At 43.2% G+C, this 27,662-nt stretch overlaps 1 protein-coding gene across 18 annotated transcripts in view; it reads right to left on the reverse strand.

The window, feature by feature from the left end:
* Nucleotides 1-27,662, reverse strand: part of LOC120101725 (uncharacterized) — a 98,037-nt gene that overhangs the window by 31,353 nt on the left and 39,022 nt on the right. For 3 of the 18 annotated variants that reach the window (XR_015684659.1, XR_015684666.1, XR_015684668.1), the window contains one exon: nucleotides 5,501-5,590. The exons of 5 other annotated variants lie outside the window; for them this stretch is intronic. Coding sequence is in view for 1 of the 13 variants with exons in the window: in XM_087655192.1 (XP_087511318.1) it covers nucleotides 5,535-5,590; nucleotides 10,817-10,969; nucleotides 15,795-15,872 (287 nt within the window). In the remaining 12 variants the exon portion in view is untranslated. Of the gene's footprint in view, nucleotides 1-5,500; nucleotides 5,591-9,374; nucleotides 10,611-10,816; nucleotides 10,970-15,794; nucleotides 15,873-27,662 lie in introns of those variants that run through there. 10 more of the 18 variants (XR_015684656.1, XR_015684663.1, XR_015684660.1 and 7 more) reach the window with 6 other exon arrangements.

Here is a 27,662-nt window from a genome sequence, read left to right on the forward strand (position 1 = left end):
CAAGCATTTTATCAGCCGATCCATCTCCCCAGCTCCTATTAAATTCTTAATGCTCAAAAGCTTGGTCACCACCCAAGAAAAAACGAACTCATAGATAAGAACAAACTGTTGGTCTAACAACTCAAATGCCCACGCTCCACTCCTCACACTAGCACCCCATGCATCTCCAACGGTCAACACAGAACTGCTGCCTTCGGTTGCTGTGTGCTGTGTGCTGTGTGCTGGGTGCTGGGTGCTGTGTGCTGGGTGCTGGGTGCTGGGTGCTGGGTGCTATGTCAATTCAGCAAAATGAAGACACCAAGGAAACCACGATCTGGTCATGAAAACCTGTGCTGCAATTGTTCTGCGCTCTAGAAAAGAGAGGCCATCCTTTCCCCAGGTGGTAGTGTCCCAGGCATGGCCCAAAGGAAGTGCCTCTCACCAAAGAGTTCCCCAGATGGAGTGGCACTGCAGCCTCAGACACTCATTGGCATGAGTAATGGTTATCCAGGCAGATGGAGCTTGGTAATGAACTGCTAAGTGGATCTACAAGAGACACCTGCCTGCCTGCGGGCAGAGCCCCACCCCACCCCCAGCTGCTCTCTTTGCCACTCTATTCCTTCAGCGGCAGGAAGTTCCAAACGTATCCAACAACCCTGTTCCTCTTTAGAGAGAAGTCATATTCTATGGCTGGGTGATTGGAGGGGCACCTCACTGACTTGGTGACTGATTTGGTGGCAGAAGCTGTCTTTCCCAAGTGCCTTCTTTGTCCTCCTTTATCCTGAGGTAGTGTAAGTAGGCACCCGGCTTACTCAGCAGGGGCCACTTGGCCACACCTGCTTTAGTCTTGTTTACACATCTCCTCCTCTCCTCTACCAAGGACTGGGAGTCCTCTGGGTGCCCAGCAGATGTTCTGCAGTGCTATTTTTATAGATAAAGCTCCCCCTCCCACACACCGCACAAACCATGCACTCGCGTGCGCACACACACCTTTTTTAATATGTCCTTCAAGGATGCCCACACAGCTGTCTGCTAGGCTTCCAAGAAACACACTTCTCCTTAAATACCAGCTTACGTCTACATCTCAGCTCAAACCTGATGCTCCCTCCATTTCTCCGACCTCAACTCCTCACTCAGGATAGTACCACGGAAGTAGAGCTGAAGATGTCTTCCTGATACCACGATAGCCTAGAAAGTTCCGGCTGCCCCTTACAGGGAGCCTTTGCTTTTTCCCTCCACAGCGCAATTCTGGTACTCAAGAGGTCTTACTTTACCCCAAAGGAGAAAAAACTTCTCATACACTTAAGCCATCCCCTCTGGCCTGAGTGGTATCAGTTTAACATCTTTGTCCCAGCTGGTTCAGACCTTTACGAGCAACTACAGGAGCTTGATAGCACCTTTGTTTAAAAGTGTTTGCTTTGGGAACAAAAGGTTCAGGAAAATCAGAGGATATATGGTACCCAGTCAGGGAGTGTTCCAGAACGAGCAACTTAGGAGGCCATCAGGTTCACATATGCTGATGAGAAACCATATAATCGACAGCTGAGCCACTGTTCCCCTTCGGTGCCACAAAGCTTTCCTCTCCATCCCTGAACTGCCATCTCGGGGCAAGTTTGTATTTGTGTTGTCTGAGGTGCACCTCACCTGTCAGAGCAGCTGAAGACAAGGATGATGTGAGTAGGGTCAAGGTTCGTGTGTGGTATACGTGTTTCTGGTCTTGTTACAGGTGCCATCCCTCAGGGATCACCAGCCCTGTAGGTGCCTCTTCACACCCTCATTGCAGCCCCCCTTGCCTGCTTCCAGCTCTATCCTCACACTTGGAAATGGAACCCATCTGTGTGGGGTCGTCCTTTGCCATCAGGTTACACCTGAAATGAAATTATCCTAAAGCTTGTTCTATGGGTGACTCTAGCTTCCAGCAAGCCAGAAGGGAGGTTGGCAGAAGTTTGAACTTCAGTGACAAAGTGGAGATTGTTGTCCTCTGAATGCTGTTGGGTGACCACCAGGAGCGACAGGTGCAGAAGTGTCTGGTAGGTGGATGTGCCAAGAAGTAGGTTTGTCTACTACCGAGAAGCCATGCCCAGGTCTGGTGGCCAGCATGCAAGCCTGTTGTGGCTATAAAGACAGTGTGTCAGGTGACAGATGGGCTCCAACATGCCTGGTAATGATGATGTTACCTGGTACACTAGAAAGGGCCTGGGCTGAGGGGCCTTGAAGAACAAGGATCAGCAAACAGGAAGGAAATAAAATATCTCCTACCAGCAGTGAAGATAAGGGTTTTTTTTTAAATAGGGGGGCAGGCTCAGCTAAGTTTTTCCCAGAACAAAGAAGTCTTTCTTTTCCTTTGCTGTGGGGTGGGGAAGGGGTAGGTAAGTGGGAATCCTCTGCCTTACTCAGGAAACTAAGGCAGAGAAACTTCCTGCCCCCCACACTTGAGGATCTTGGATGTTGATGCTGGTCCACCTGCCACTATGACACTTGGTTTGGGGTGTGCTTGTGATTTTTTTCCTAGGACCTCTCTAGTGGACCTACCATTTGTGAATGCTGCAATAGGTGTGGTTTTATTTTTAAAAAAAAAAAACACTCCTGGAAACTCAAGAGTCTGAGGAAAATGATCCTGCCTCCAGCATAGAGAAATGGCTGGAGTTTTAGGTCTCACATACCCCATCTGTTACAAGGGAAAGATGCATAGGCTGAGAGGAAAAGATGGAGACCTGAGCCACACCAGCAGCAGAGCTCATATGTGGTCCCTGTCCTCAGCACACGGCCCAGTCAATCCAAAGGGAGATTAATCTTCATCTCTATCTCTAACATATCCCTAGCGCTCGCTCTCTCTCTCTCTCTCTCTCTCTCTCTCTCAAGGTGATTCCACTCACAGGGGGTATTTTGTTAAAATGAACTAAAAATCCATAGCAACTACCCTTGAAAAAAGGTACTTCTCTAAAAAGCATGTCAAATGCTGCAATGGTTATCCTAGGGCCAGACACATCATCTGGGCATCCTTAAGTGACTGAAAGTCTTCTTTCTGTTTCTCATTAGAAAAAGAAGAGGAATCTAAGGAATAATAAAATAAAATGTTTAAAAAAGGGTACAGATCCAGGTGAGGGAGGAGGTGGGGAGGGGCTGGGAGGAGTAAAGGGAGGGGAAACTCTAATAGGAATAGATTGAATAAGAAATCTATTTCAATAAAGGAAAATATTCATATAATATGTATCTGCTTTCAGTTGTATGTGTGGAATATGCACAAGAGGTGGAGAGTGTCATTTAAAGTTTTTTCCTTATTATGTTCTCAGATATGGCTCCTAAAGTAAATGATTTTGCATTTAAAGAAGAAGAAGGAGAAGGAGAAGGAGAAGGAGGAGGAGAAAGAGAAAGAGAAAGAGGAAGGAAGTTTTCTTTTTATGACAACTTCAAAGAAGCGAGAGTGCAGAGGAAGAGGTGGCATGGGGTTGGTTCCACACTGACTTGTGGATCTAGCAGATCTCATCAGAAATGGGATCACACAGCTACAAGTATTTCATGATCCTGAAGAAAAAAACTTTTGAAGTCAAGGTACTTCTAGCAGACCTGAGTTTGGTTCCCAGACCCCACATGGGGTGGCTAACAAGGGCCTTTAACTCCAGCTAAAATAGATCTAATGCCCGTTTGTGGCTTCCATGCTCTCTGCACTCATGTATACAAACCCACACTCTGACCCACAGAGACATAACTTGTTTTAACTTTTTTAAGTTAAAATTTAAAAAGACAGCATTGTCTTCACACTTCAAATTTAATGTAAAGATAGACTATCATTTTCATTTTTTTTTTTTTGGTTCATTTTTTCAGAGCTGGGGACCGAACCCAGGACCTTGCGCTTCCTAGGTAAGCGCTCTACCACTGAGCTAAATCCCCAGCCCCAGACTATCATTTTCAAATAAAGTCACTTTTTTTATTTCATCCAGACTCTTGCTGTCTAAGACAGCTCAAGGGTTTAATGACTTTCAGATGATTTTGTATTTGTATGTGCATTTTAAGGGATATAAGGCATTTGCTTAATTTTTGGAGGTGCCAAAGATGAAGCCAGAGTCTCATATATGTTAGCAAGTGTCCTATCACTATGGTATATATCGAGGTATAGCCTTTTGGGTTTTTTAAAGAATAGGTTGGGTGGGGTATATAAATAGTTTATCTATTCTGGAGTGATTTTAAGCCTGGGATTGCAAACTCCAGGACAGTTACTGTGCTGAGACACTCTAGGGGACTCCACCAGGTCAATGTTCTGGTACCAACCTCAGAGCACAGCCTTACTGCCTTTTCCTGAACACTGTGGAGGACTGCAGAAAGAATTTTTTTTAGCATAGCATCCTTCATAAATGCTCACTTCCATGATTAAAATGTCTAAGATTTGTTTTATTTTCAATCTTGGGTATGTGTCTATGTGAATGTATACTATATAAGTGGGGTGCCCTCAGAGGCCTGAGGCATTAGATCCTCTGGAACTGGAGTTATTAACGGTTGTAAGCCACTTGATTTGTCTGGAGATCGGATTCACATATGAACCACATTTCTACCCAGTTTGTGTAGTCAGTAATTTCTTTTAAACTGTATGGTGAAGTCGACATGATTAGATTTTCCATAACATAAACACACTGACTCTGCTTTGTTTAGAAGCTGTGCTTAGATGTAAACCTTAAAATCACTGTTTTGTTCTCTTTAACTTGGTAACAAGTTGGGTTATAATTGTAAGCCAAGAGGCAGGCGCTAACTAATAACTTACCAAGCATTTTCTTGTTTTAAAGGTGGATGTCTCTACATAAGAATTCATTTGAAAACAGAGTCATTTAATTAAGAGGACAGGCCACAGGAGTAAAATCTCAATGGTAAAATGAATAAATCTACTCCTGTGGCCATCTACTTCGCCAGGAAAGAACACACAGATGACTGTAGTTTAAGAGCACTATGGAGGTTAAGTGAGATAGCTTGGCCAGGCCTAGAGACTTGCTGGCTGGGGCTAGTCTGTCTGGAGCCAGGCTGACTGGGGCCAGGCTGGCTGGGGCTAGGTTCTACCACCAAGTCTCCACAACACAGGGAAGCCATGGGACAGCTGCCCCTTGGGCTCAGAGCCAACAGTTCTGGCTAGCAGTTGAGGGTCAATATATTTACCACTGCCTACCAGTGATCTAAGGTCATCCCAAAACACTGTAATCTGTGAACTAGTCATAGGCCATGAGGGAAAAGACTGTTGTTTTACTTAGAAACAAAGGAAGTGGTTCCTGAAAGTGGACAGGAATGGAGGGCATGGACTCACACAGTACCAGCATGATTGAAGCTCGGCATGTGGTGGGGAGGGGCAGCAGGAGGGGACATGTATCCTTATAAACTCTGGTGCTGCTGGTCTATGGCTATGATCTGCTGCTCCCAGTGCATGAGAGGGGCATGAGATGTAAGTTTAGCTGGCCGTGCCCATGTCCCCAGCCTGTAGGATGGACTGTGCCTCAGGGACCTGTAGTGACAAGGCAATTAAAACACCAAAAACACTTACAGATCAAAAGGCATGGACTCATCACTCTTCACTTTCAAGTTCCAAAATCTGTGTTTTTCAGGAGGTTATCCCAGTGACAGAGGCAGGAAGCTGAAAACAACCAAAATCCATAATCTTTGAGACCCAACCATTTCAGACAAATGTCTGTCTGCCTGGATGCTTTTCAAAGTCAATAATTGTATTTTATTGAATGTGTATAATCATTAGGCCCGGAAAACAGAAGGCAGCCTGCTGCCTCCTTTTGCAATCCAGCAAAGTTGTGTGGGTTACTAAAGAGCGGGTTTGGTAGATGACTGATAACCAAAGAGGAAGTCCCAGTTCCTGCATGGTCTGTGGATGTTCTATCACCTTTTATACCTTTATGAGCAGTAATCATTGATTGGCAATGAGCTCTAGCTTGATCAACTTCATCTATCTGCGGGCTAGACATCTTGGGGGGACTTTGTCAGTCAAGCAAAGTCAATAGACTGACTCCCATCTAAGAGGCTCGGTCCTCACCTCTGCTCACCTCTCCGTGATCACCAGGTGAGCTTGGGTATCTCTGGCAACTGGCTGCTTTTGCAATGTTCCTGTTTACCTGCTCTATCAAGAAGGGGGCAGGGTGACAGTGCTTTGCAGGACATTAATAAAGATAAGAGAGGCCATGGCTACCAAACAGAGTTTTCAAAAGCCCTTCCTTGGTTTCCCTGGCTGCAGGGCTGCGTGCATAGACAACACAGAGCCACCCATGCGGGAACTATTACTGCCATCCGATTACCGTCATTGTAATGTCTATTCAGCTGCCCCTTTGTACGTTCCTAGAGGGCAGGGACCGTGTCGTGGGCTGCTTTTCATGAATTCATGCCTTCCTGCTTCCATTCACTCACCCTACAAACATTTATTGAGTGCAGCCTTTGCTGGGTCTGCCACAGTGCAGAGGACACAAGACATATCACCTCCCTGTCCTTGGCAGCATGACCCAGCCTGGCTGTCAGCCATCATCCATCCTAGGCAATGGATCCCTAAATAAGGCACAGGCTGCAGCATCTGCAGCCACCAGAAAGCCACAAGGCAACAGGTGGTGTTGTCTTCCGTCACCACCTTCATTTCCTCCACACTTCTATGTACGTACACCCAGTTTTCGCTTTAAACAACGATCTAATAGACTCTTCCTTCTAAGCCTACGAACCTCAGTTTATTTTTACCCCATCATTCAGCTGCTCCACTTGAATCATCTAGGGAACATCAAGATACTGACATACACAGGGGCTCCTGGAAACAGATTACTAAAACCTCATTAGGTGGCTCTAACTGGAGCCTGGGAGGGGAGGGTCCAGAGTGGGGGAAACACCCAACACAGGACAAAGGGCTCCAGGCTCAGAAGCAGGGATTATTCTCAGGTCTGTTTTGTGGGGAAGGGGTCAGGAGGCAGGAAGAGGGGGCTTGCCTGTAGCTTCCCCATATCTCCCTGTAGCTCCTGGTCTGAACTATGTTTCCGACCTGCTCTCTGCAGTGAATTTAAGACCACACTTGGCTCAATACCTTCCTGTGAGCTCTGGACCTCAGATGCATCCTTTGCTGGTGTTCTCAGAACACAATTAGAAGCTATGGTCCTGTTTAGCCCACCATGGAAGCCTTCTGTCTTGAAATGCACTCTCTCTCCCTTGTGACTTCTGAGAGCTTAACTATCCCTATTGCGTGGGATCCAGTTCCTCAGTCTCTGCCTGGAGATCAGTCTTCATTCTGTTCCCTGCAGTGTAAGGTGCTCATCAGCCCACCCTGTCCTATCCTCCCCAATGGAAGTAAGGCCCTTGGAAATAATTTCAGGCCAGGCCTTGTGGTACTCTATTGATTTAAAGCCTTTGCTACCAACTTCACGGTTTTCCTTTATTCCGTTAGAATTTTGATTTGCTCATAGACAATAAATGATTTTAGTGTTAATTTTGAAGGCCGTGTTAGAATGTGTAATCCTTTCTCGCTTATCATGAAATCACATAGTGACACAGGACTGTAATCCCAGCATTTGGGAGGCTGAGACAGGAGCAGGGTGGTGAGTTTGAGGCCAGTTTAGGCTGTATATACTGATATTCTGTCGCAAAAAAGAAGACGATGAGCAGAAAGGGAGGAAGAGGAGCAGGAGCAGGAGAAGGACGAGAAAGTAGGAAAAGAAAAGAAAAATAAGGAAGAGAAGGGAGAAGGAACCACACTTTTGGGTACTCTCAGGCATATGGAGATTTTTAAGGGGTGCCATGAGGGCCTACCCAAACTGACATGTCATTCCTGACAATACCAGAGGCCACGATATGACCTTGTCTTTAAAGGTTCCCATAAATGTTTAGTGCAAACAGTGATGACTCCAGGAAAGTACAAGTCAAAACTACAACAGAGTCCTACGTCCTTCCCACTACAATAGCCCTGGGTGTTTGAAAGGAACGTCTTACCAAGAATATGGAGATGTTAGAATAAGTGAAGCATGCTAGACAGAAAGCGAATGGTGACAGCTATAGTGGGAAGAGTAGGGCAATTTCTTCTTCTTCTTCTTTTTTTTTTTTAGTGTAAATTCTTTTTTTTCCATCTTTATTAACTTGGATATTTCTTATTTACATTTCGGTTTCTGGGCCAACATCCCCCTAACCCCTCCCCCTCCCTTCTATATGAGTTTTCCCCTCCCCCACCTCCCTCCCCATTACCGCCCTCCCTTCAACAATCACGTTCACGGGGGGTTCAGTCTTAGCAGGACCCAGGGCTTCCCCTTCCACTGGTGCTCTTACTAGGATATTCATTGCTACCTATGGGGTCAGAGTCCAGGGTCAGTCCATGTATAGTCTTTGGGTAGTGGCTTAGTCCCTGGAGTGGGGCAATTTCTTAAAGGTTTTGACATAGAATTGCCATATGTCTCTGCAAATCTACTTCTGGCCATTGTGAACTAGAAATGAATGGTGAAAACAACCCAAGCACCAATGGATGGATATGATCATGAAAAGCACAGACAGGCAGGCAGACAGACAGGCAGGCAGACAGACAGACAGACAGACACACACACACACACAGGTACATAATAGAACTTAACATTCTATTGCATGCTATACATATACTGCATGCTAAAATTAACGTTAAAAAATGGTAGGAAACCATGCACAAATTCCACTTTTCTGGCATTCCCAGTTGTGACCCTCAGTTTGCTAATATATGTCCAAAGTGAATTTCCTTTGCCTGGAGATTATGAATGGGAGAATCTGAAGAGGTTCCCCTACCTCTGGTTTTATCTAAAGTCTTTCCTTCATGCCCAGTTGGAATTAAGCTTGTCAGGCTGCTTTCCTCTAAAAGGAGACTATTTTCCAAATCTCTAGAAAGAGATCTGGGTACCTATTAACACATTCCTTCCATTCACCCTGTCTACTTTTAAGTAAGACTGTGTTTAGGACATGCCCACTGTATAGTTCTAGTGAACGCAGGCCATCAAGCTAGACCACTGGCTGGAGGAATGGCAGTGGATACATCTTTTGGAATAAACTATAAGCTCTAAGCCAAAGTGTTTTCAACTACACCCATATCAATGAGTCTACCTGCTGTCTGTCTCTGGTCAAACCCAGTTTTCTGGATAGATAATGAGAGTCTTGTCCTAGGAGTCAGTCCCAGGGAGGCCACAGCAGGAAGCAACTGTGTTGTCATCCCAGTTTGCTGTCTGAGGGCAAGGACTGAAGGTCCTTTTCAAGGATGTCTCTGTCGCCTGAGCTGATGCCTTCTGATAACATTGTGGAGGTGTCTGAGACAGCCACAGTCTCATCCTCATTTCAACATCTCCAAACAGAAGCTGGGGTATGCGAAGTCATCATCAAAGTCAGGCAGACAAAACAGGATAAAGGGAGAAACGGACTCCTTAATGAGAATGTTGTTCTATTGTTCTGAAGATCAATTTTATTTTTAACTATGTGTATGTGTGTGTTTCTCTGGGTGAGGATGTGCATGTAAGCACAGATGCCTGTGGAGTCTTAGAAGAAGGCATTGCAGCCCTGCAACTAGAGCCACCGGTGGCTGTGAGCCACCAATACTGGGTGCTGGTAATCACACCTGGGTCCTTTGTGAAAGAAGTAAGCATTGTTAACCACTAGCCACATCTTTAGCTCCAATTTCTTCACAATATACTTTTAAACAAAGATTTAACTGTTACGTATCTATCTTTTGAAAACTCTAGCAATTTCATGAGGTCAAACATGTGAAATCATGGAAATGCTGGTATGTGACTCTTTTCCATCTATGGAAACATTACATTCAACTGGCTCAGCCAAATATTTAGATAACCTAATCTATAAACTCCTGGCAGGTGTGAATTACAAATTTTGACAGGAAATGTTTTATATATATCTGAGAGAAAGCAGGGAAGTCAGAGAGCAAATCCCAATTTAACAATGACTAACCAAGAAAGAATGAAGTTAAAAAATAAATAAATAAAAAAGGGAGTTGCAAGGTTTGAAAACATTTCCCCCAAAGAAGATGAGGGAGAGCTTGGCTTTCACATATACTAACAGTAGAGAGACAGGCAGACACCAGTCCTGGTCCCCCTTTCAGAGATGTCCTATGACTGAAGCTGCACGGTAAGACACACCACGCTTAGGGCAGTTATGAAACTGATACAACAGGATGAGGGCTTCACTTGCCGTTGAGCAGATGACAAGCCTTCTGGAAGAGGACAGGCTTCAGACAAAGCCTCTTCTGCGGTGGGAACAGGTACAAGACAGATGGCTTGTTAAATATTGCCAGCATGCTCGAGCAGTGCCATGCGGCGGTCAGAGCTGGGATAATGGTCACAAGGGCATTGTGCAGCAGAGCGTCAGCTCGGTTCAGCCGGCTAAAGCTGTTGCTTATCTTTGTTGGTTTTGCAAAGATTAGGGTAGTTTCTCAGCTTTGAATGCACCCCAGCTGCCCGGCAAGGCATTCGTGAAGTCTTGTCTGGATTCTCACTGCTGAAAGGGGCAATGTAGATACTGGCACATGCAGAGACTTGGTTTGCTCCCAGCGGGAAGACTTTTCAACCCATCAGAACCAGTCTTCGTTCACTCACGCAGGCAAAACACTATCAAAGGGCAGTGGCCTTCTTAGGAAACCTTGTCCTGTGGTCTTCAAAATGCACCTGTCACGGATTGATATTTCTTATTAGGATTGACCCATTTGCTACTCTTACAGGAAGGGGTAAAGCCCCATCGTAAATTCCATCCGGTGAATCATAGGGAGGCAATGGCTCAAATTAAGGGTGTTTGCTTTCGGAAGGAGCCCTCGGCTTATCTTTATGTACAGAAGAAAATAGATCCCAGCCACCGCACAGCCGATGGAACTCACCTGGCCAGTCAGCTGCTGAGGCCCAGTGCCTGCTACTTCTGGCTCCAGCCTGCTCCTCTCTGATGTTTGCTGGCAAGGGGGACAAGTAGGGAATGCAGGGTCTCCTGAGTGGTGGCTGCAAACCCGAAGCAAACTGGAAGGTACATCCATGATCTGGGTATGTTAAGGAATAACATGGATGGCTTAGGCAATTTCGACCAGGCAGCTGAATCTATCTTCTTTCATAGGTAATGCTCAGCTAGCAACCCATCTTACTGAGTTTACCTTTGACATCCTTCTCTTTAACAAGACCATTTACACATTTGCAGATGCTTGTAAGCGCATGAGCACGCACAAAGTCACGTGCACGCACACACGTGCGCACATATGCGTGGGCGCACACACACACACACCTTTATAACTAAAAAGAAAAAAAAAATGATTCATCCTGCTGGACCTGGCCTTGCTCTACTTATCCCTACTTGTCATTGGGCGTTTGACACAGAGTCAATTCAGTCATCATTCCTGGGCAGCTAACCTCTGAGCATATGTCTCTAGGAAATCAAGACCTTTTCTTCTCTAAAGAGATTTTGGTTGAATTGTTGAACAAAACAAAGCAGAGAAGTGAAGTGCTAAATCTGTGTGAATTTCTGGAACAGAGAAGGAAAGCAGAGGCTGAGAAGCACGCCCCAGCATTTTCTACACCATTTCAGGAAAACTACCCACACCCTCCATGTCTTATTTTGTTACTGTCCTCTTAGCATTTTGGGTCTCTACAGACAGCTCCCGGGTGTCCTCCCTGCTCAGCTAGGATTTGGGGTAGATCTTCGGATGCTATGCTGGGCTAAGATTCTTGTATTTTCTGTCATCTTTTCTTTGGATTCCTCCAGCTCCCTGAGTTTGAATTGTGTCAGGCATCACACCATCTAGTTTTAAAATGTATCGTATGCCCAGTACAGTGGCACACATCCACCATCGCAGCCTCAGCAGATGAGCAATGAGATTTCCAGTTTGAAAGCAGCCTGGGCTATGTAGAAGACCAAGGCCTAAGACCTCCCTACAGCCAAGCCTGATGGGAGATGGGGCATGCAAAACATACTTACGACCCTGGGTTTGATCTTTGGCATTGATTTAAAAGATAGATAGATAGATAGATAGATAGATAGATAGATAGATAGATAGATAGATAGATAGATAGATAGAATTTTACCTTTCCTTTGTCTCTTTCCTTTTCAAATTTAAATTGTACTTAATAATTTAATTTTTGAGGCAGATTTTCATGGTGTAACCCTGACTATACTAGAATTTGTTGTCCAGACCTGGTTGACCTTGAAGTCACAGAGGTCTGTCTTCTTCTGCTTCCCAAGTGCTTGGATTAAAGATCTGTCTGCTATGCTGGACTTCATTCTTCCCCAACCCCCAAATGTGTTTACTACATCTTTAGGACTTTGCTTTTGAATATATCTTAGTCAATGTTAATATATTCAAAGTTATTCAAACTGTTAAGGGCTACTTTAGCAACAGATCAAAAAGTTCAACAGTTGACAGTTCCTTCCTTGCTGAGTATTTTGCAATATTTTTAAATTTTCCTTCTCACTCCAGCGACTTTATAAAATTATATATTAAAGTTACTTTGGGGCCAAGAGATAGCTGAAACTTTGTAATCACTCCAATGATTATTTTTGAGTGTGTGTGCACATGGGAGGAGGGGGGAATAACCGGGTGCCTTCCTCAGCACTGTCCATCATTTTTGTATTGATTTTTTATTTGGTTTCATTATGTATATTTATGGATATTGATCCCCTGGCACTTCTCAAAGCTCTTTGTTCTGGAGGAATTTTAAAAAGTCTTGTAAATCAGTACAAGCATTGGGTTGGTCTGTTAGATCAGGCTGCTGGCTGAACAAATATTTTAGTAGCAACATATTCAACTTATTAGAAACAGTAGCAACTTATTTCTAGTGATAATATTAAAATGTAGGAAGATACAGATGAAATAAATTAATCTTAGTAATATATTTACTTTACCACAACATATCCAAAGCAGCAAGTTTCTGCTACATACTCAGTATAAAAATGTCAAAGGGGCAAGATGCAGTGGTGCATGCTTTTAATCTCAGCACTAGGGAGACAGAGAGACCCTGGTCTACACTGTGAGTTCCTGGCCAGCCAGGGCTACACAGTGAGAGCCTGTGTCAAAATAAACCAAGAAAACTGAAGCAGAAGAATGGCTTCAGCCCAGGAATTTAAGACCAACCGAAGAAACGTTGTCTTAAAATGAAAAGCGTTTAACTTTTTCTATTAAAAAAAAAGTTGGTCAAAATGTCTAAATTACCTAGTGCTGTATCAATTTGTGTTCTTTAGTTTGATGATGATACTCCACAAATTCTCAAAATTAAGCAAGAATCAAAGAGATCTTATTAAATGCTTTAACATTCTCAAACATTTTTAGCGAAATGAAGAAAAATCAAAGTACTTCATCTTCAAAGATTGGAACTAGTTAATAAAAGGAAGCGCATACAAAGCTCTGCTTAAAATGTGGTACTGGAAACTGTCACCTCATTTTTTTTTAGATTATATTAAATGCAGGTTTATTGGGAAGCTGCTCTCTGTCAAACTCACTGGCCCCAAGGACTGAGGCCAGGGGAGTCACCATGGGCGTTGGGGAAGAAAGAGAAAAAGTGTGAGGGCACAGAGAAAGAAGAGGAGAGAGAAGGAAAGCCACCTCAATTTCTTTAACCACGTTGACTTCTTGGGGAACTCAACACACTCCCTGTGCCACACCCAGCTCCATGCCTGATACAGTAATTGTTTTTTTTTTCTGGAAAACAAAACCTTCACCATCATGACTGCCACCACCACCAAACATAAATCACACTTTTATCAATATCTTGAGCCTCTGACAACACTCAGACCTTTCACAGCTCAGCCATGTTGCTCACAACTGAATATAAAGAAGGAAAATAATTATTTAACTTAGGGCAGCTAGGCAATTTTCTCCAAGTTCCTATGAGACACTTTTGAAATTCTGGGGATGAACACAGAACCTCATTCAAGCTAGGTAAAGCCTCTACCGTGAGACTACATTTGATTTGAAAAGGGATCTTGTTATGTAGCCCAGGCTAAAATCAAGCCCATGGGCCTCTTGCCTCCATGTCCCAAGTGTTTGTTCTACAGGGATGCTCTACCAAACCCAGCTTAACCCATGGCTATACCTATCTACAGACTGGAAGGAGGGAAGATCAAGAGAGTGCTCATGTTCCTTCTCAACTTTACGTCATGATACCAGAGAATCATGATGCCACATGGTTCATAGACATGTATGTAGACAAAACACCCATACACATAAAAATGAATAAATATTTTTAATAAAAAAAACCAAGGCTGTTCCCTAATTTGGGAATTGTCTCTTAACCTGCACTGTCCCATGTCCACTCTGAGATGTGCCTTAGTGAGAAATGTACATTATGTGTATGATATTAAAGGAGAATGTAGAGTAGCTCTTGAATATTTTTAGATGGATATTGATATGTTTGGAAATACTAGAAAGTGAACTATTTAAATCAGTGTCATTTTAATTCTATTCTTAGAAGCTAGTGATGTAAAAAAGCTAGCATGATACCGGGTAGCTCACCCACATGGGTGTCCTCTCATGAAAACAGAATAAGAACCTCATCTCCTGGAACACAGACCTACCTACTCTCAACACCTACCTAGTAGGCAGACTTATAGTTCTGGTTACACAAGACCAAGAGTTACCAGGTTCATGAATCATTAGTAGGCTTTCTATTGCTAGTCTTTAAAGTAATTCATTTAAAGTACTAGAACTCAGGCTACAGTTGTTCCAGAAACTCAATATATATAAAAGGAGAGTCTGGAGAGGGAGATGGCTCAAGGGTTAAGAGCAATGGATGCTTTTGCATAAGATCCAGGTTTGAGTTCTAGCACCCACTTGTCAGCTCACAACTGTCTGTAACTCCAGTCCCAAGTATCCTAGGCCCTCTTCTGGCCTCCAAAGGCACAAAGTACATAAACATGCATGCAGATAAAACACTCATACACATAAAAATGAATAAATATTTTTGATAAAAAAAACAACCAAGGCTGTTCCCTAATTTGGGAATTGTCTCTTAACCTGCACTGTCCCATGTCCACTCTGAGATGTGCCTTAGTGAGAAATGTACATTATGTGTATGATATAAAAGGAGAATGTAGGATAGCTCTTGAATATTTTTAGATTGCATATTGATATGTTTGGAAATACTAGAAAGTGAACTATTTAAATCAGTGTTTTTTTAATTCTAAGAAGCTAGCGATGTAAATCACTTTAGCAAATACTCTCACTCCTTTGTAAAAGCAAAGATGCCAGTCTCATAGAAGAGAGCAGCTGTGTTCCTCATGGTTCATTGTTTTGTAGACATTAAGAAAAGGTTTAAAAGCAATAAAGGAAGCTTAGGTAATGAGAATCAGCACACAGGCAGGAAGGATTCTTTCTAATGCTTAGTGACACAATAGAATGACTGGAGTCCATAGTCATCTATATTTTAAAATAGCTACTTTTAAATTCAAAGTTCTTTGACAAGCTAGCTGTGGTGTCTCACATCTGTAATCTTAGCATTTGTAAAGCTGACGCTGGAGGTTTTCCATAAGTTCAAGGACAGTCCGGACTACACAGTGAGTTCTAGGTCATCATGGGTTGTAAAGTGAAAGTCTGTTCCCCAACAGGAAAAATAAAATCTTAACACATGGAAATAATAAGTGTTTGAAGAGAAGAAAATGTAGATTAGATGGGTTTAGATAATTATATTGCACCTCAGAAGTACATACAAATTTTTGGCCCAATGAGAAATGACCATAAATTATTAGTTTAATGAGAGAGAAATTTTAAACCAGACTTTTAACAAGAACCTACATTTCTGAGGTATGTCTTCTGCAAACAATCCATACACACCTAATTGTCACTCTGGTCAAGGGACTTGTACCATTCATCCATTTATTACCTTTGTAAAGTGACTGAGACACTGGGTACCAGAAGCTGTTGTAGACATTTATCAGTTTCCAAGGAATGTGTGGTTCACCTTTCATGGGGAGAAACAACCAATAGAAGATGAGTGAATTTCATCACATGCCCAAAGCCAGTGAAGTTTATGAAAAGAATAAAACAGGCAGAGGTGTGGGTGGGAGGCTAGCATTGGAGATTTGGTGTTTTCACTAACAAAGAAGCATGGGGCAGACTTGAAGAGATGGGGTTGTTAGCCTGGGTGGGCGGTAAATCCTCTGGATAACTAAGCATGGTGGTCGTGGAGCTCTTGAGGTTGGGAGAGAGGGTAGGTAGCCCTAAGGGGATAATAGGAATATCAATCTCATGAAAACACATTCAAAAGCCAAAGAATAGCCAAACCCAGAATTAACAAGGATGGTAGGCTCTTTGAAGACACAAAGTGGGTTGGCACAACTGGCAGAGAGCATGAGAGTATGGGTGTACTCCTGAGAATTCACGGAGTTCTGGAGCATGCATCTCTTCCTTCCCGGCAGTCATGAGTTCTACAGTTTGGGGTAGCAAGAGTAGTATGTGGTCATCTTTGAAGGATACATGTGGTTACATGAGGAATGGATTAGAAAGAGGATAAAATAGTGACTAGAAGCCTTAGGAACTTATTAAAATCACTTAAAATGCTGTTGAAGGTTTTGACTTAAGAAAATTAAAAATAAGGAAAGGACTGATTGGAGAGATTTTTTTGAAATCTTCATGCAAATTAGTACCCAATTGAAAGGTAGACTTTCCAATACAAAGGAAGGAGGAATGAAAATGATCCTTGTGGTTTTCTGCTGTGAGCTGTGTCTCGGGAGAAAAAAGGAAGAGGAAAAGGCCGCTTTAAGCATACTGAGTTGAGGGAAATGTTAGCTTGGATTCCTCCAGAAGCTCCCTTTCAAGTGGGGCCATGCTGAGATTTCCATGTGTCCCCCAAAGCTTATCTGTTTTTGGAAATTCAACTATTAGTTTGGTGATATGTTGCTTGAGGTGAACTATTAAGCTCTGGAGGTAGCGCCTTCTGTAAAGGATTAGTGCTGAAGTAAACTCAGGACTGTAGGTGTGGTTTCCATACAAAGAATGGGTTTGGCACTCTTTCTCCCTCTGTCATTGTGTGAGGACACAGCAACCAGGTCATCGCTAGATGACAGAGCCTGGATCTTGCACCTCTCAGCCTCCAAAGGTGTGAGAAGTAAATATTTGTTTTTAATTACAGGGCTTCAGGTGTTCTGTTACAGAGATGCAGAATGGAGGGCTCCCAGGTGGGAAGAAGACATCAAGAACCAAGGTGAAGGGAAGCAGGAGAGGGGAGGGAAGTCACCTGTTCAGGTATGCACATAAGTTGTTGCTATGCCCTCTGGGGGCAAGTCCTGCTGGGACTCCAGGAAGGCTTTCATAACTGATCTTTTTTTTTTTTTTTTTTTTTTTTTTTTTTTTTTTGGATGTAGCATACTGGAAAGGCTACCATGAAGAAGCTGGCAGAGTGTGCAAACAAACTGAAAGGCAGCTCCTAGTGTGTATAAAGTACCCTGAGGGTCCCAGTCAGATGTCTGTTGAGACATTCTCATCTTATGAAGATGCATCCCATGAAAAGTAGTGAGAAGTCACGAGGTTGCTAACATCTTGGTTCATTTTTGCCTGGACCTTTTCAAAATGGGGTTTTCCAAATATCCCAAACAAGAACGATACCTCCAGGTGTAATAGTAACAAGTACATATATCTGCTTTTCCCTGAAGGAGCAACTGGATGAAACTAGATTGAACTTGTGAGTCAGCGCTCTCTCTCTCTCTCTCTCTCTCTCTCTCAAAATGTATTCATGCGTGGCACACAACTTTAATCTTAGCACTCAGATCTCTGTGAGTTTGAGGCCAGCCCCAACTTCACATAAAGTTTCGGGCTAGCCAGAACTACATTATGCTACCCTGTCTAAATAATAATAAAGAGATAAATGGGTAGAAATTTTATGCTTATCCGAAAGAATATTTTTACAAAATTTTCCCTTAAAAGCAATCTTATTCTATTAAACTCAAGCCTCTCATAGTTAAGTCCAGTTTTGTGCAGGGGAAACAAAGTTCTATGTTGTGTCCCTGTTATGGGCATTCTTGAAAGTGAGCTGTTTTATAGACAAAGCCCTATAGAGAAAATAGGAGATTAAAAAAAAAGTTCAGAAAACTCTGTCGTTTAAAGCAGGACTCATTAGGAGAAAGAGTTTGGAAATGCAATGTTAAGCAGAAATAAATATGCTCTAACTTTCCTAGGGACCCTCTCTGCCAAGCCCCACCTGTTGGCTGCTGACCTAGAAGAGGAAACTTTCAGCAAACACATTGTATTCTGCCTCGGATGTCTGTAAGAGTGCCCAGATCTAAACTCTATCTTCCCGAACCTCAGGGTAGAACCTTTAAACATCTCACACTGGGTGCTAGGCTCAAATCCTGTCTTATGTATTAGCAGCAGTGAGTCCTTGCATGAGAAAGACCCTTTGACCACTGAAGCACCAACTTCTTTATCAGTGCAGATGATAAGACCCGCCTAACCAATTATCAAGGTAGTGGAGCTAAGGAACAGGAAACCACCACAAACATTCAGAAGCTCTTGACCTCACCTAGATGAGATTTCTCTAGAAAGCCTTTTGCTCTTATCAGAACTTGAGAGCATTTCTAACTTCCTCCTAGCACGGACTGCAAAGCACAGACGACTTGCAGTGTGGAAAACACATCGCACTCTCAGTTCCCCCATCACTGTATTTTATAGTCCTGGAAAAACCCTGGATCCTTAAGAGCCTCTGAGTTCTAGTCCCACCTAGCCCTCTTTCCAGTGCACTATGGTGAATGGCTTTACCCTGTGTGCCTGAGTTAGATACATCTAGGGAAAGAATGACGAGTGGGTTGACTCCTCCTCCTCCAGTTCAAAGCATCTATGATCCTGCACTTAAAGGAGTTAACGTCATCCCATTACTCTGCTTGACTAAAGAACAAAGGTGCTGGAAGCTTCAAGAGTCATTATTTTCTTACCATCCACTCAGAAATATTTCAGTGTCCTTGCCCCTGAGAACCTAATCTACCTTACAGGTGACCCCTTTAGGTTCTTCTGCTGGTGTCCCTGGAGAGAGCAAGAGAAATGGGCACCCTGTTGGGATGTCATTTCCCAAGCTCAACAAGAGATCCTTTAAACTAACCCAAGAACTGTTTAACTTTTAACTTAGGGTGAAATTCCAAACCATCAAACAAAGTAAAGGGATGCACAAAGCTCACCCCTCCTCCACAGTTCCCCACTTGCAGCCTGCAAGCGCCACTCTGAGACTGAACGCTAGGAAGACTGAGGAAGGTGATCAGTGCCTGCAGTAAAATACAGCGGGTTTTAAAAAATAATAAGTAAGTAAGTAAACAAATAACTTAGGCATGATAACCAAGTCCGGTTAACCAAGTCCCGTGATCTCAGGACTTGGAAAGCAGAGGCAGGAGGATAACACATTAGAGATAAACCTAAGCCACACCATAAGTTCTTGTAAGCTAGCTACAGAAAGAGATTTTGTATCAATAAAACCAAATAAAATGTACAAAGTAATAATAATAATGATAATAATAATAATAATACCACAATAAAAACAATGTCCTTTAGGACTGGGCATTACCTCAGTAGTGTAACACTTGTTTATCATGTCCTGGTTTCAATGACCGGGGTAACAAAATAAAAATGTTTCAATAAATGTCTTTTAGGATATAGCTACTGGGCACACACGTTCTCTTTGTGTTTTCAGTGGCTCTGTCTTCAATTATAGGATATTTCCTCCATTCCATTGGCCCATCTCCCCCCTTGCCCCAGGAGAGCATATGTCAGATGGAATGGTCATGGCTCCGAGTAGTAATGGCTGTGAGTCAAGGACATATGGTGTCCCGGACTGTGTGTTTGCTCTTGTACCTGGAGAGATTAGTCAGACTGACGCACGGCATCAGCCCAGAGGCCATCTGGCTGTTCCCCAATGCAGGGTATAGGTAAGAAGTCATCATCTATACCTTAATAGCTAGGCAGGGCTCTCAGCCACCATGGGGGGAGATATTTCATGCTGTAGCCCCAGGTCAAGGCAAATACCCCTGTACCTAGGAGTAAGGCAGGATAACAATCTTGGTAGTGGTTCCTGAGTTTCAAGGCTGCATGCAGAGACTTCCCATGCAAACTTTACAGATCCCCCAGGTACGTACTCTCTCCAGCTGTTCCTTTTCCTGGGCATCTGCAGGCCTCCATCAGTCCAAGAGTTATTGGAATTCTGCCCTTTACAGCAGTCAAAAGACTAGACTTTGGCCCCAATCTGCTTGCTGTGTGGCTCTGCTCTTTAGCTGTGTCCAGTAAGCTCTCTTCTATCTCCCTGTAGTTGTCTGCTAACTGGCAATCCTCCGTGTTGTTGCCCAAGACTAACTGTCTCAGAAAATCTATTTAAAGCGTCTGGATGGGGTTGGAGGGACAATAAAAGTGAGTTCTACCCCTTGCTCGGGTATTTGACTTGACTCTCTTCTGCAGGAGATTTCTTGGGGGAAGTGGACCTGGTGTGTAATTAGCTGTACTCCTCTGTGACCAAGTAAAGTTCTTATCAAGATGATTTTAAATGTAACATGTCTGCAATCCTAGCACTGCGGAGGCTATGGCAAGAGAATTATAGAACTTTGAGTTCAAAACTAGTCAGGTTTCATAATCAGACCCTATGTCATGGCTCTTTTGACAGAAGGTCCATGTCTGAGTCACAGGAAACGTGATGTGGCGAAGATTAAGGCCAGTCCTGCTACTAAAGGAACAGCCTTGGCCTGTGACTGCACAACAGGAACTAGGTAAACCTTGGGGGAACCCGGTTTTCCATGAAGACTGAAATTGGAACAAGGTAGATAGTGAGCACTTCTAATTCCAGGATACGGGAGGCTAACACATTAAGAGCCCAAGAATTCAAGGTAAGGATAGGTGACCAAGAGACCTTGAACCGGAAGAAGAAGAAAGGGGTAGGGAGCAAGAAGGAAAGAAGGTTAAGGAAGAAGAAAGGGATAGAGGAAAAGAAAAGGCTTTCATTGTATCCAACTCTCTGGACAGGTACTAGACTTCTACAGGCCTGCAAAAAGTGCTTCTGGCAAATTCTTCCTGAGTCTCTACCATGTCAGTCTCAGTTTCATGTGGATTCCACAAAAGAAGTACAGCCTACCAAGTAAGAGAAGGAAGTCAGCCTAGCATGCATTTCATAACCAATCCAAAACAATTGAATTTTCCATCACCTATCTTGGGAAAATGTGGTAAGTACAGTTTCGCAAATTCTGAGAGTTGTTTAATTTCCACTAGATCAATGGTGCTTATGGAAGAATTTTTGTTTCTGGAAAGAGATTTGACCTCAAAGGCCAGTGTAAGGCGATGTAACTGTGTGGTAGAGCATGTGTTTGGCGTGTGCCAGTCTTTGGGTTCCATCCCCAGTACAAAGGAACAGGAGCACTAAAGAACCGGCTTGAAGCTCCTGTTCTTCAGACATGCCCACCTAGCTCATACAAGCTCAAAGGCCTCTTGTTACTCTAGAGAACTTCCTCAGGCCTGCTCTGGGAAATTAGCCTCTATATTGGCTGGCTTCAGAGAAATCAGTGAGGGCTAGAAGGGTGGACTTCACTTGCCTCTGGTGTTCCAATGAATATTTTAGAGCTCATGGAACCAACTATCCAAAAATCAAATTTCATTGATTTTTTTTCCCCCAAAGGGCAAGTACAAGCAAATGTTCCTGCTCAGAAGACTTTGAATGACTTTCCAACTCTCATTCTTTATGCTACACATCCAACACCTGCTATTTTGGAGGAGAGAGAGAGAGAAAGCAGAAACAGAGACAGAAAGACAGACCCTGATGAGGAGAGACAGAGAAAAAAAGAGAGAGAGAGACAGAGAGAGAGAGAGATAGAGAGAGGGACAGAGAGAGGCAAAGAGAGACAGAGAGAGAGAGAGAGAGAGACAGAGACAGAGACAGAGACAGAGACAGAGAGCAAACAAAGACAAAAAGACAGACACTGATGTCTTGGTATGGGCATGATTACTGCAACCAAGACAGTTCTGCCAATTTAAAATGCAAATAGTCTCAAAGAATAAAGCAAAATCAGGCTGAAGGATGCCAAAGTTGGTACAGATAGCCTCTCCTTATATGTGCAAGGTGGCCATCACAGCCAGGAGTGGCCAGGAGAAAGGGGCTCTTGGTCAAGCAGAATGGCTACCTAGCCAAGTGATGTGTAGGGCACTTATCTGCCATCCCAACATTTGGAAGGAAGGGGGCAGGACGATGGAGAGTTCACTATTAATTTGAATCACACTGTGAGTTCAAAGCCAGGCTGGGGGCAGTCTACCAGGAAGAGACAGTTGCCCTACTGTATGGCAAAGGACAGAAGACATCTAAGCAGGAAAACGCAGCCTGTGAGAATCCCTAAAGATGCCCCTGCTTCTATTCCCCAGATCTCACTTCTGCTTGATTCTCTATACCACCCTGAAGCTTACATACCCACAGCGGGAAACACCTTGTTAAAGGTGAAAGTTCACACAGGACCTCAGTCAAAGCCCTCTTGCCTTTGTCAGTATTAGTATGAGATGTTAGGGTATTTATGCCAATCTGCTTCTGTTACTGTGACAAAGTGTTTGATGAAATTAAATTAAAAGAAGGAAAGCATGGGGCTGAAGAGATGGATGGCTCATCAGTTGAGAGTACTGGCTGTTCTTTTAGAGAGGACTTGGGTTCAATTCCCAGCATCCATCTGGCATCGTAAAACTGTCTGTAACTTCAGTTCCAGTAGATCCAATCTCCTCGCACAGATAAACATACATGTAAAACATTAATGCACATAAAATAAAAAAAAAGTCTTGGGGGTTACTTTATATTGACTTGTGGAGTTCAGAGGTATCAGTCAATGGTCATTTGGTCCTGCTACTTCTACTGTATGGCAGCACAGCCCCTCATAGCAGTGTTGGAGAAGCCTGTTCACTTGAGGATGGACAGGAGTCAAAGAGAGAAACAAGAAGAGGCAGAATGAATATGGATTCAAGAATACAACCCAAGGATGTGACTTCTTTTCACTAGCTTCCTCCTCTTCTGGGCCTCACCACCTGCTAATGGCTTCTGGAACCAGGCTTTCACATGTAAGCCTTTGAGAGAAAGTTGGCATCCATAATAAGTTGTACTGGAACTCCTTTTCAGAGTGAGACCCAGCCTTCCAGAACCTTCAGACTTGCCTGGTTTGTTCTCTCCAGGAAAGCACAGAACTTGTGCTGGAATTTTGAGAGCCTAGTCATGGTTCAGTTTTGTCCCACTCCTTTGAACTCCCTTTTGTAGCTTGCCTGGTGTGCACACATGTATACACACACACACACACACACACACACACACACACACACACACACACACTCCTGCATGCTAGGAATCGAATGCTTGACCTTGTTTGCGCTGAGCATGTACTGAAGCAGCACTGAAGCTGGTTCCACATCCTCCATCAGCAGGCATGGTTTCCCAGCTACCATGACGCATGCTCCTGCTCTCGCAGACTGGGAAAAGTGCGGAATCATAGATACAGTCAGGAGCTGGAAGGGCCATAAAACTCTGTAGTCAAGAGAACTGTGGGGATGCGGACTCAAACTGGCTCACAGGATAGTGGGGCTTGTTCCACCACCCAGTGGATAGTGGAACTCAAACCACTCTCCTACGGAAAGGGAGAGGGGACACATTTCTTCAGAAGCATGGCTCAGCTGAAAGCCAGCACGTTACTGCCAACAGCATCCCCTTTCTTTTCGTGTGACCTAACCAGGCCCCCATCTTCTCTGACCGTGTGCTTCATCATCTACAAGCACACAAGTAATATCTGAGTTCCCTATATCCTGAGGATAACTGAACAAGAAAGCAGACTTAAAGACACTTTTTTAAAAAAAATACTAAATCCTATAAAGTATAGCCATAATTATTATTATACAAAAATGAACTGCTATGATTGTTAAGTCCCTGGAGTACCAGGTGAAATCTGACAAGCATTTCTTTATGAATTAATTTCTACTCAGCATTTCGGAGACAGGAGTTAATGCACCAAAGTCACCTTACATGAATACATGGGTGTACATTACACATTCTTCCCAACTGTGCTTTACATAGAGAGGTCTTTATAATAGGATAATACAGGAAAATATCATTGTAAGTGAAAGTTGCAGTATCCCCATGGGATCTAAAGTCTTTATTTTATATAAGTGTATAATTATCAAAATGCAAAAACAATTAAAAAGTCAAGGGCTGGGAGTATGGCTCCGTTGGTAGAAGGTTTGTCTAGCATGCAGGAAGCCCTTTCGGTTGGATGCCCAGCACCAAATTAATCAACCAATTGCAGCTAATACCTGTGATCTCAATACTTGAAAAGTGGAGATAGGAGCATCAGAAATTCAAGGGCAACCCAGATACATAGTGTGTTTGATACATCTGAGGACCCTGTCTCAAAAACAACAAGAAAAAAGAGTCAAAAGTTCTGATGCAATGGAATGGGTTTCCCCCCAGGAATGTTCATCTTCGCACTGTTTATAACAGCACAGCGTTCTCCAGCCTAATGCTCCGATTTCTTATGGCACCTGACATTGCTGAGATGCTTGACAGTTGATAGAACTCGGGAGAGAAGATACCAGAGCCCGAGGTGCTAAGCAAAGCAAACAACAGGCACAAAGTTGGCTCTGGGGTCATGAGTACAAAGGAAGATAAGACTTCTAGCACCCCAAAGAACTAATTGTCTGGACAGGGGACAGATAGGGTTTCAGCAGGAGCTTGACTTCTTTTTGTGTAAGTTTTTCTTTTTGTTTGGTTGTACTACATTTATTTCTCCATTTTAAACCAAGGAAAAAAGATTGTTATATTTTTATGCTCTTTTTATTGAGTGTTCTTAGAGACCTTTATGCTCAGGGCCTGTTCGTCTTTGCTGGCAAAAACTACCAAACCTATTGTTTCACTGGCTATGCCAGTGGCTTTGAACACAATAGTTACCAGGTTAAGGAATGCCAACTGGGCAGCCCCCACACAGCCTCAGTCCAAGCCCTCATTGTTGTCTCTGGCACTTCTGCACGGATCCCACATCACCTGGCTTTGAAGTTGGGGTCACAAGGTGTGAAGTCTAGGTGAGAGACTTGATGGAGGGGAGGGTGGGAGGGGAAGGATGAGATGGTTCAAAATTTTATCTAAATCAAAATGACTCCCCAGAAATACATCAGAAAGAACCAGAGACCACCAGCTGAAGGTTACCATGTTACAGGTTAGGAAACTGAGCACAGGTGGACATCTAGAGCCGAAACTAAGCCAATACGTCCCAGCCTTTGATGAATCAGCCCTTCCTTTTCACTCTAGTTCTTGCAAAAGAGCTATAACTGCCCTTTGTTCCTAGGGTAGAGAGAGTCAGGGTCACCTCTCAGATGACCACAGCTACATTTCCTGTTTTCCCAGCAGAATCTGCTTTCAACTTTGGAGCCCCAGCAGAAGGGCAGCAAGCTATTGTGTTCTGGGCTGCCCAGACTACACACCTGAGATTCTTCCCCTACCTGTTCCTGGATTAGCTTTGCACTGGAGGAGAAATCTTAGCCCTGTCTTTGAATTTGGAAAAAAACTTGAGAGTCTTTCCAAAAAAAGGTTCAGCAATAGGTTTGTTGTTTGTTTGTTTGTTTTGTTTTGTTTGAATGTTTATGTGTATACAGAATTAGAAACAGGACAGGATGCCTCTTGCTTCTCAAGGAATTCACAGAAGCACAAACCATATACATATGCAACAATGATAACGGTCAATGGTGGGTACGAACTCACTACATGCGTTCCTGAGTTAACTCACCTAATGACAGATACTCATATAATATACATACATATACACATATGATTGATGTATGTATGTATGTATGTATGTATGTATAGGTGTATGTTGTAGTGCTTCCTTTCTATCCTTCTCCCTCTCCCTGCCCTCCTCTCTTCTCTTTTCAGTGCCAAGGTTAAAATCCAAGGCCCTGGGCTTCCCAGTCAAGCTTATCACATACATGCTATAAGAAAGTGGGCCCAGGAAAGCAACTGAACCACCCAGAAATTCTCCCTGGGACCGTACCCATCCCTGGCCACAAGCCCCTTATCAAGTCAGAGACCTTCTGCATGGGAGAGTCTGCCAATCTTGTGCAGACTTTTCAATATTACCAGATTAATGATTTAGAGAATAAAGACTTCACTTACCTATTTCATAACTTAAAGTGACATTAAATAAAAATATTTTTGTCCAATGTTAATATAATAAAAACATCTATACAAAGTTTATTTTGTTATTTTGTTTTGCTCTGTTTTGTTATTGAGTCAGGGTCTTTCTGTACAGCATAAGCTGGCCTTAAATTTTTTCTTGACTCAGACTCCCAAGTGCTAACATTATAAGTATATGACAACAGGCCTGGCTTAATAATATTTATTAACTTATTTATTTATTGGGGGTACTTGCAGATGTCACAGCACACATGTGGAGATCAGAGAACAACTTGTAGGAACTCCTTCCTTCCACCAAGAGGATCCCAGGGATGGAACTCAGACTGCCATGCTTGGCAGCAAGAGCCTTTTTCCACTGAGACATCTGGCCATCCCACTTAATCTGTCTTCAATGGTCCAAAGCAAACATGCTGACAATTTGATCTTCTTTGGGACATATATTTAGCAAGAATAAATAAGACACAATAATTTGCTTCTCTTCTGTTTGTATCACCTAAACTTCAGCAAATACAAAGTTCCTACATCAATCATATAGCCATCGCTGTGACCTGATGGACAACTGATTAGAAAACAGGTTTTGCAGCATAATAGAAAGTTCCCCCAAATTGTATAAATAACAAGGCTGGAGTCTTTATTATTATTTGATATTGTGTAAAATAGAACTTTTAGAAATTAATTAAATATGCAGACAGATAAAATATAAGGAAGAACTAGGACTATAGTTTTGTGATAGTGTTTGCCTAGAATGTACAATGCAATGAATTTTATACATGTGTGTGTGTATGTGTGTGTGTGCCTATGTAGATGTATATACATCTATGTTCATGCTTATATATGTATGTATGTGTCCATAAAAGGGAAGGGAGATTTTAGACAGAGTATAATCTCATGGAGCTCCTGGGAGGAGAAATAGTGGTCTGGAGGTAAAACTGGAAGAAATGAAGATGAGTCCAGGAAAGAATTTGCTCACATTCAGTGTTGAAGAATATGGCCTTAACTCTGAAGATTATAAAGGAATCAGCAGAGACTACAGGGTCAGATCTTCCAGGGTGGGAAGAGTGAGAAAATGGCCTGGGTGAAGGAGTGTTAAAAGGCAAGTGAGCTGGGGTGAGGGGGTCTCTACAGGAGTGAGCCAAGGAAATGGGAAGGAGAGGGCTGTACACAGAATTAGTAGAATGGCACTATTATCTTTACTTGCAGATGGGGAAAACTGAGGCACAAAGCCACCATGTGTCCTGTAAGCAGTGAGTGATCACCCAACCTAGTGAGTGTGATTTCTTGGATCCACCCCTCTTTGAAGCTGAAAGTATATTGTGATTGGCTACTCTGTGTGAAGTAGAGAGAACACTCCAGGTGAACACCAGAAATGTGTTCATTTCTGACAGGGGGGATGGGGCTGGAAGAGTGGTACACAATGTGATGGAGAGTAAGAAGCAGCAGTGGGTCGCTACTGTGTGGTTTTGTCTAGAGCTCCTGGAAGCCACCCTGTATGTTTGTAGCTGTAAGTTGGCTGAGGGTGAGTTAGATTTCTACTCAAATTTCTGGGGGTTGGGGATTTAGCTCAGTGGTAGAGCGTTTGCCTAGGAAGCGCAA

This window comes from Rattus norvegicus, chromosome 3, assembly GCF_021556685.1.
Source record: "Rattus norvegicus strain SHRSP/BbbUtx chromosome 3, alternate assembly SHRSP_T2T, whole genome shotgun sequence".
NCBI lineage: Eukaryota > Metazoa > Chordata > Mammalia > Rodentia > Muridae > Rattus > Rattus norvegicus.